The 10,233-nt window shown below is 31.6% G+C and overlaps 2 protein-coding genes across 2 annotated transcripts; one reads left to right on the top strand and one right to left on the bottom strand.

Annotated features, from left to right (window-relative positions):
- Window positions 1–510: 510 nt before the first annotated feature.
- LOC25498659 (copper transporter 6) lies at window positions 511–1,447 on the top strand. The gene has a single exon (XM_013593592.3). It carries the CDS (start codon window positions 562–564, stop codon window positions 997–999), a length of 438 nt encoding a protein of 145 aa, XP_013449046.1. The 5' UTR covers window positions 511–561; the 3' UTR covers window positions 1,000–1,447.
- Window positions 1,448–5,373: 3,926 nt separating this feature from the next.
- LOC25480613 (transcription factor MYB1) lies at window positions 5,374–9,185 on the bottom strand. Its single transcript, XM_013586917.3, has 3 exons — window positions 8,591–9,185; window positions 7,922–8,051; window positions 5,374–6,053 (listed from the first exon to the last, which is right to left on the bottom strand). Exons 1-3 carry the CDS (start codon window positions 8,688–8,690, stop codon window positions 5,594–5,596), a joined length of 690 nt encoding a protein of 229 aa, XP_013442371.1. The 5' UTR covers window positions 8,691–9,185; the 3' UTR covers window positions 5,374–5,593.
- Window positions 9,186–10,233: the final 1,048 nt, after the last annotated feature.

Here is a 10,233-nt window from a genome sequence, read left to right as displayed (position 1 = left end):
ATAAGATCAAAGAGCCATTTTGCAACAATAATGACCAAAAGTATATTTATATAACGGGTCTTATTAAGGAGTGTCCCGAGACACTCCTTAAACATTCCTAATAAAAAAAAAAATTGATAAAAAAAATTAAAAGCTTCAATTTATAATGCAATAAATGCACAAAGAAGCTCATTGACTTAAACTTCTAGAAACTTTACATCAATATTGTTTACTTTACGATATAATCAAGATTTTACTAAGCAATAATTTGATAAATTAGTCATTATTACACCCTAAGAATATTTTTATTCCAAATTTTATTCAACTATGTAACAACTTCCAATCTTTAAAACATACTGACCGTAATTCCCCCATAACCGACAACAAGCAAAAACAAAATAGTACAGAGACATCCTTAAAAATAACAGCTAAGAAGTTTACGTAACACATTTTTTAATTTTTATCATCATTAGACATTGGTTCCTCATTTCATTATAAAAGTTTAGTCCAACAAGAAATTAAATCGTTGCAATCTCAAATCAATCTCTCAACAAGAAATTACTATCATTCTTTGTAGTTATTATGGGCATGCCTATGGCTCCAGGACAAAGCATGCCTATGTCCAATGGCACAATGATAATGAACATGCAAATGAGTTTCTTTTGGGGCAAAAATGCCATAGTGCTTTTCTCAGGGTGGCCAAATAACAGCCTTGGAATGTACATCTTAGCTATTTTGTTTGTGTTCATTTTAGCTTTGGCTGCCGAGGTTTTGTCGAACCAACCATCGATCAAACGTGGGACTAATCCACTCAAGGGAGGATTGATTCAGTCTGGTGTTTACTTCTTTCGTATCAGTTTCATTTACTTGCTTATGCTTGCTGTTATGTCTTTCAATGTTGGAATCTTTATAGCTGCTGTTCTTGGTCATTCATTGGGATTCTTTGTCGCGAGATCACGTGCTATTGCTGTTGCAAATGGGGAAGATCAACGATCCGACTCGGCTACACTTAAGATTTGAACTATTTTGTACTACATATATGTTTTTCATGCTGCATGGTTTTGTTTATTAATTAATCTTTATATAGCATGTTGTGTTCAAAGATTTCTACCTTTTTCATTAGGGTTTACAGCCTTATTTCCATGGTTTATGTAAAGGAAAGACATACCAATAAGCACTTGAGAGAGTGGAGGTGCAATGAACTAAATACGTATGTAGTTGGATTTCATGCTGTCATGTGTGTCTTTCGAGTGAATTCTCAATCGTTAGATTAATCTAATGATCGGTATAAATCAATATTTGTAGACGTTAGATTAATACAATGATTGAGAGATATGCAGTGTGGTCGGGTGGATTTGTTTTATGTTAGGGAGGTGCCATGACACCACCAAAATTTTTATTTTTTTATTACATATATTCTATAAATTGTAACATTGTTCTTGAAAAAAAAATTGTAACATTGCTCTATGTATATAAATTATAATTTTAGTGGCCAAATTTTGGGTTGCGAAAGTGGCTAAACCAACCACTACCCCATCAATTAAGCTATTAGAAGTTCCCTTGAGAGAAATCGTCAAGCTCTGCCAAATTTTTAGTAACTCCAACTGTATTTTTGCTTAATACACTTCTTCTTTTTTGTCAATATGTTTTAGTTGAATTTAATATTATCCGAATTGAAATTCTAGTTGGAATGATCATTGGTTAGATTTACTTATTCCTCAATCAAACTCAGGATTATATATCAGAGCCTCTTTTCACTTAAGAATAGAAGGTTAAAACTTGTCATCGCGAGCTTAGCTTAGTTGATTGGAACAATGCATAAAATATGCAAGGTCGGGGTTCAAACCCCGGTCACCAGGGGCAGATGCTTTCATCAGCAAGGGGTGGCTATGGCTACCCCAAAGAGAAAAACAATTATTGAATAAGTAGGCACATAATATATAGTTGACTACCCCAAGTTTAATTTTATATGGAATAACTTTTTGTTTGAATTTATTTACTTTTCAATCGAACTTTAGATTATTTGATATGTCTTCTAAAAATTAGAGGATTAACACCCAAAAAAGAATAATAATATTCTTTAATTAAACAAAGAAAATATGAGAACAACAAAAATCTATTACAATTAGTCCAAACAGATTTCATTAACCCTTTATTATTATTAATTTATTTGTATTATTAATATATTTGTAAATTAGGAAAAGAAAGGAAACGATGCTTTATTAACCTTTTATTTGTAAAAAAAAAAAAAAAAATTAACCCTTTGAACACTTTTTTTTTAGATGACTAAAAAATAAGCAATTAATAAATTATAATTCATTCTTGTTGCTTTAAGTGTATTTTATAAAGTACATTTTATATAAAAAATAGTTGTTGTGATTTATTTTTTTGTTTATTGATAAAATTTATTATTAATTTTAAAAAATATTCTATTTTGCTGTTTCTGTGGCCACCTCAAAAAAAAAAAAAAAAAATTCTAGCTTCGCCACAGCCCGTCACTTCCAAAAAAGAAGGTTAAAACCAAAACGATTTAATATTGACCCTTCTATATGTTATATGGTCAATATTTATTGCTGATATGCTACCTCTATACATCGGAATTTCTTGTGTAGTTATATACACACTGCATTAACCAAGTTTAGGTCAATAGTTTGGAGACAAACTCACATATATGAAGATACTATTTAGTGTGACAACTTAGTTATATAACACAACAACTTCTAATTGAAAATACTTTTAAAGATGCATGTTTTTAATTGGGGCTATAATAATTAAAACGGTTAATTGTAATTTGGACCCTCTAGTTTTCTAATTGTGCGATTTTAACCATTCTAATCTTTAATGTGAGATTTTAGCCCCCTCATTTTACCTTACTTTTGAACAAATGTTAACCAAATGGTGTTGAAATGGCTTTTTTTTATTAACAAATTTATTTTATAATTTAAAAAACTAGGTCACTTGATGTGATAACACAAACCAAAATATCCTCTTCCCTATGGATAAACACAATAACCAATTCTTATCATCCCCCTCTTTAATCTTTACTTTCTTGAACCTCCATTTTCATTTACCAACTATCTCTTCTTAATTCTTCTTCGCTATTTTTTATTTCACCTTCAATCACATACCAAAAGTAAAGGTTTTGAAAATTTACTATTATTTTGAATAAAAAAATTGTTTGATTTAATGATGTCATACGTATAGTAAAATCTTTTAAAGCCATTTCACCACTTTTGAAATTAATTTCTGTATAATACTTTTTCTGATCCATTTTATAAGAGACAGATGGATCAACAAATATTAATAAATTTGATTCATAATATATATTAAATATATTAACTTTTATTGACTCATTTATCTTTTAAAAAAAGATTGGAGGGGGTACTTGTTTTGATGTTAGATTGGTTCAAAAGCCAATAGCAGAAGGCATTTTCAAGATGAGTTATTAACTTATTGGTCAAGCAATCAAAGAACTCCTAGACATTTTAACTAGACCGTTTAGCAATCAACTTGAAACATTGTTTTGACATTCAAAATGACAACTTATAACATTATAAATCCAAAAGATTCAAACATTCGAAATGACATTCTTTTGGTAACATACAACATTCAAAATGAAACATTACAATCCAACAAATTCAAACGTTCAAAATGATTGTAGTGAATTCGGAAACTCCAAATCTCAAATCAATGAAATTAAGATTTGTGAAGCAAATATCAATAACCAAAATATCCAAAAGTAACAATAACAATCTAGATCTAATCTAGAAACCAAGTGTAAAGTAAAACCACAATCAAACCAAAAAATAAATAAGATAAAGAGAGTAAAGAGAAGAGAAAAACATCAAAGAATTGTTTACCCAATTTGGTCCAACAATGACCTACTCTTGGGAGAGAGATCTCTCCTCTTGACTATTAATGAGTTCTTTATGCAGAGAAACAAAAGGGTTGCAAAAAATCAACTTCACCAAGCTCACCCAGAACAAACCTAATTTTTACCAATTTCACAATCTCTTCCCATGAACAAGTAACTCAATTATTTACAAGTCTCCCAAGGTGTTTTCTAATTGTTTCCCAACTCTAGAATCTAACCCCAAAAGAGAACCAACACTTATAAGTTATAAGCTTTTGATTTCCTAAGGATCTTCTCTTTTGATCTCCCAAGACTCGCCCAAGTTGCTCACAATGACTCTCATATGATGTGTTTCTCAACTACATGAATCTCTCCACAAAAGACACCAAGCCTCGCCCAAGAGTCCCCTCTTTTGGTTCTTCAAGATTCACATCTTGAAGCTTTGGAGCTCACCCAAAGACCTTCAACCTTTAGTATCTAAATACCCTAAAAGTTCTCTCATTTGGTTTCCATAAAATTCACCAAGTTTACTTAACAAATAGGTCAAGGAGTGCTTAAATAGTGTTTCAAATCTTGAGAAAAGTATGTCCCAATTTTTCAGTTTATACACAATAAAACTGAACGTTATCCAAAATCATGCCACAATTTTTGTAGAAACAAATTTAAATTTATGGATCAAAATCGTGTCACAGTCTTGTTGAAACACATACATCAAATTTTAACTCAAAACTCAACACTGATATTATTTTAACCAGCACGATTGAAATAAAATAGCTATTACAATCCAAAATTTTAGCTACATGTTTTGTTTTTATGTGATTTTAAGTTTTTAGAATTAATGATAATTTTTCTACTTTAGTTATTGACTTTCTTCTTTTGTGGTGAAGGGGTAGGATTTAACTGTTCATGCCTTATCAAGAGCTGTTTGGCATTTCTATTTTTCTATATGAGCCACATATCAATGAAACGTAGAAGTACAAAGAACTCTTATAAAAGTCACAAATAATCATTGACAACTCAAAAGATTCACCTAGAATAAAGGATTGCAATAAAAGAGAATTTCCCCCAATAAGTGTGGAGGGTAAAAAGAATGAAGGAAGAAGGGAGATGAAGAAAGAAGCTAATAGCATGTCATACTATGGATAATCTAAGAAAAACTTTGTATTTTCATTCCTTCAAATTTTGAAGGAATGAAAGAGATTCATTCCTTCAAATTCTGAAGAAATGAAAGAGATGGAAATATAATGACTTAAATTTTAAACAAAGATTTACGACATAATTTAGACAGTTGCGATTGTATTCAACTATAATTTTCTACAATATCAAGGATTGCAGAACAATCGTTACCATAATCAAAATTTAAAAACTTTATTAACATTGGTAGCTAATTTTTTTACGACACTAAGATCAAGCAATAGAACATAAGGAATATTTATCTGCCTCTCTTATGTAAGAGGATATTCCTTTTCATTATCAACTAGGATACTATTAAAAAAAAACAAATCTTACATTGTCTACTAGATATAAAAGTAATAGGGTTTAAAAAACTACAAAACTATTTCCATATTACTAACCAGTTTTAGGGCTAACTCTGTCTCACAAGACCGATTTTATTGGTTTATTTAAACAACAACTACTTCGATTTACAAAATACATCGATTAAGCCACCATTTCCTTGGATAAAATTTAACTTTGAAATTGACACACAACCAATGTATAGAGACTACATTGTCTTCCCTATTGGCAATAAGGAACAATAATCTAAGAAAAACCATTATATAGATCCATATCTAAGAGCAAATCCTCCCAATTCCATTGGCTACTACTACCCTCTCCTCCACTTACCATAGCTTCAAATCCTTCTAATTGAAAATCCATTGGAAACTCACCAACCATACCTTGTTGGTCCAAGCATGAATACACCATCATGTCTTGTTGTGATTCAAGCATATGATTCTTTCCATCAGCATCAAATGTTGTCATGTCACTCTCTTGTTGAACTAGAACTTGGTCAGTTGGTGACTCTCCTTGGCTCCTTCTCTTCACTGAGCTTGAACCAATGTTTCTTGCCTGTGGCCTAATGATTTGAACATCTTTGGATGATTGTGACCTATCTTGATCAGCTTCTAGAGCATTTAGTTTTTTGCTTAGATGACAGTTCCAATAGTTTTTCACGTCATTTGCTGTCCTTCCTGGTAGCCTTCCTGCAATCAGGGACCACCTGAAGAAAAAAAAATTGTAGCAAATAGCTTAGGGTCCATTTGTTACTAATTGCAAAAAGGTGATTTTGTAAATTTTAAAGATTAATTTTTAGAAATTTAAAAAAAAAATTAAAAGTTGAAGCTATTTTGTGTTTGTTCATCCTAATTAAATTTACCTTTTTAAAACAAGGGCTAAATATGTTTTTGGTCTCTATAAATATGTCAACTTTTCGTTTTAGTCCCTCTAAAAAATTTCTTTGACTTTTAGTTCCCCAAAGGTTTTCCATCTTCATTTTTGGTCCCTACTTTAAAGTAAACTCATATGTAGAATTCATATTTTCAATAAAATTTTGCAGAAAAAATCATAATATTATAATAATCTCTCGCAAAAGAAAATTCTATTTTTTAACAAAACATGAATTAAAAATGAATTTTTATATTTTTTATGGTTAAAAATTAATATTTAATTTATGTTTTGTTAAAAAAATCTAACTTTTTTCTAAGAAAGATTTTTACAATATTCTACACATTTTCACACAATTTCATTAAAAAATACAAAAATTAACTTAAAAATAGGGACCAAAAGTAGTGTTTGAAAATTTTATAGGGACTAATAGTTGAAAGAAAAATGTAGAGGGACTAAAACAAAAAGTAAATATATTTATAGGGACCAAAAACATATTTAACCCTTAAAACAACCACATATAAAAATGATTTTTGGGAGAAATTATTCATCACAGTTTCTTGAAGCAATTTTTAGATATTTTTCGGATTCTCTTTTTCAAAAGAAAATTGTAACACATGGGAAAAACTTTTATAAGTGATAAAACTTTGTTTAGAATTTTTTTTTTTTCACAATAAAACTATAATAAGCGGACTCTAAAGGGGTCAATAACTAAAATCATTTGAGTAATGTTTAGATAAACAACTTAACTAAGCACTTATTATATCAATGCTTATGAATAAACTATTTTTTTTTTTACAAAATAAACTATTTTTATTTGTAAAAAAATGAAAAATGTTTTCATATGAGCTGTAAGTTGTTTTTGTAAGTTATTATAGATAGTTTTTGAAAATAAACAGAAAACAACATAAGGACATATCTTAAGTTTTTTTCATATAACTCCCACTGATAGTTATCTATTAAAAGATGAATTTGGATTGGCTCTAGTTCGTTTAGAAAATATAATTTGAGGAACTATATATAAAGCAATTAGATATATTGATACGAATTCCTCAAAATTTAGTGACTTCAACTCCATTAGCAACCACTTATGAATCCTTTTTTAGATTACACCCATTATCTCAAGTTTTAGATCAAACCAATCCATTGACCCAAATAGTTCATGGGAGAAAATTGAGTTATTTGGGTCCTGGAGGATTGACGGGACGAACTGCTAGTTTTCGGATGCAGGATATCCATCCTAGTCACTATAGATATATTTGTCCAATTGACACCTCAGAGGAAATCAATGTAGGACTTATTGGATCCTTGACAATTCACGCAAGGATTGGTCGTTGTGGATCTATAAAAAGTGCATTTTTAAAAAAAATTAGAGATCAAAACAAATACGAATGCTTTATTTATATAGATAAGCTCAAAAAGTGAATCCAAACATCTTACTTGCTAAAAATCTAAACACACCAAAATACCAAATCAATTGGTTCAAATTGAATGAATATTACACATCCTATATTATATACTTTTTTTCAGCGAGAACATCATTTACTATACTTGAACACTAACTTTTTACTATGCACACTCTTCACTAATGAGCTTTAACACCTTTGGAAAAACTGCATAAGGCTATCATGGCCCATGCCTAGTTGTTAGAACTTAGAACACATTAGAAAATACCAAAGGAAAGTCTTAAAGATCAAAGTTTACCTGTTGCCTAATAATTTGTGGAGTTTGACAATCATTTCCACTTCCTCCTCAGCAAAATTTCCTCTCTTTATGTTAGGACGTAGATAGTTCAACCATCTTAGCCTACAACTCTTTCTGCATCTGTTTAGACCTTCAACAAACCAATGTTTGATGAAAAAAGAAAAATAATCAACTAAGTAAGTATGTTGGTTCAATTGTGTAAGAACCAATTGCAAAGATTGAACAAGTAAGTCATTTCATGATGATTTCATTTTAATAGTAAACCCAAGGTTTTTCTAGTCAAGAAGAGTATGGACCAATCTCTCAAAATAACGGATCCGTTTTAAGAGGTCGACAGTTGATTTTCAATAAAAAAATGTTCTTCCATACATATTTATCAGAGATGGAACCTCAGATGACATACTTCAAGAGTCGGTCATTTCATGATGATTTCATTTTAATAGTGAACCCAAGGTTTTCCTAGTCAAGAGCATGGACCAATCTCTCAAAATAATATGATCCGTTTTAAGAGGTCGACAATTGATTTTTCAATAAAAAAATGTTCTTCCATACATATTTGTGAGAGATCGAACCTCAGATGACATACTTCAAAGAAGTAATTAAATATCCGTTTTAGAGAAGACAAATAGAAATATCAAGAAAAAGGAAAAATAATTGATTAACTTTTACCAGCCAATAGTGGAACCCTATGCCACTTTCCTTCACCATATTGTTGTATGCATTTCTTAAGCAAGTGATCTTCTTCTTCTGTCCATGCAACACCACCCATCTCTTATGAAACTCTTCAACCACTACTACTTTTTCACCCTCATATTCGACCCACACCTGCATCTTTTATATATATGTGTGGTGGTGATAAACACATACACACCTACACACACACATGTTTCTTGAAGTAAGATGTGCCAAACTAGCCAGCAAGGCAGAGTAATATACTATGTCGTATGCTTCAAAATTCATAGTAAATGGTCCATTGCTCTTTCTAAAACTCAGATACCAAGCTCTATGTTTTTAAATAGACATCATAAGTATCCAATGGTGGTCCTCATCATCTCAAAGAAATTGGATCTCATCATACATTAGAAGCTTGTATTATTTCCTATTCAAAGCCAAACCTATCCCATCTGTATGTTTCTGTCATTTGTCATCTCATTAAGATTAGGAGAGTTTTCTTAGAATAACAATAATGCCAACAGTGAAGTCTTTCAGAATGCATAAAGTTAGTTATCGAACAAGGACGTGAATCATCTCCGCCTTTTACTCCCCTTTAACTAAATATCAACCATATTTTAAAATACACTAGACAACTGCAATTGCAGCCCCAATCAATGTTTCAAATTGGGGACCGTATCAGGTGATACGGTCCCAATATTGTGGTTGTGGTGGTGCCAATCGCATCAGGCTACAATTGCAGTGTGATTGTAAATCACTATTAAAACCGCTTTGTAATGTCAGGACATAGTAGGCGCAACTACTGCATTGCATCGCGCATCAACAAATTACGTAGTGCTAAAAAAAATTAGCTTTCTTCTTTCTATCTTAAATTTAGGAGTAATTTAAAAGTATTAGCTATAATCGGTGGGTCCTCATCGTCTCAAAAATCGGTTTTCTAAGATTGGATTAGGTTCAATCCTAATTCTAAGATTTTATTAGAACCTTCTAAGACTCGTTGGACCGCCCATTATTGAATGACTATGGTCATGCTTCGGATTTTCAGCTCTAAGTGTGAGCGGGTGTGTTAGGAAGTTTCATGATAGAATGTTTGACCTTATGTAATTATGTTAGTAATTATGTTGGTTATTACTTTGTAATTACTCTCCATTATTTTGTAATTACTCTCCTAGATTTGACTCTAACTATATATATACTCTTGATCATTATCAATGAAATTCACGAATTGATTTCCTTTATGGTATCACGAGTCTAATTTCCCACGTAACCTACCCCTTTCTTCCTTGCAACCGCCGCCATTTTCTTCACCCAAGGCGCCGCTGCCTATTCTCTTGAGCCGCCCACTGTCGATCAAGTGTCTTCCTTTCCCGCACCAACCACCGTGCCAGCAGCTCTCTCTCTCTCTCTCTCTCTCTCTCTCTCTCTCTCTCCCTCCCTCCCCCCCCCCCCTCTCTCTCTCTCTCTCTCTCTCCCTCTCTCTCTCTCTCTCCACACCATGTCTTCCTCCCCTTCCATGTTGTCGTTCACTGTCGTGTCCTCCATCGATGTCGTGACCTCCAATTCGGTGAAACCCAATTTTCACTCGGCCCTTGTCGTGACCAATATAAAAATAAAATAAAAACATTGCTTTTGTGCTAGAA

The sequence above is a fragment of the Medicago truncatula genome, chromosome 7 (genome assembly GCF_003473485.1).
Source record: "Medicago truncatula cultivar Jemalong A17 chromosome 7, MtrunA17r5.0-ANR, whole genome shotgun sequence".
In the NCBI taxonomy this organism is placed as follows: domain Eukaryota; kingdom Viridiplantae; phylum Streptophyta; class Magnoliopsida; order Fabales; family Fabaceae; genus Medicago; species Medicago truncatula.
This window is presented reverse-complemented; position numbering and strand designations above follow the sequence as displayed.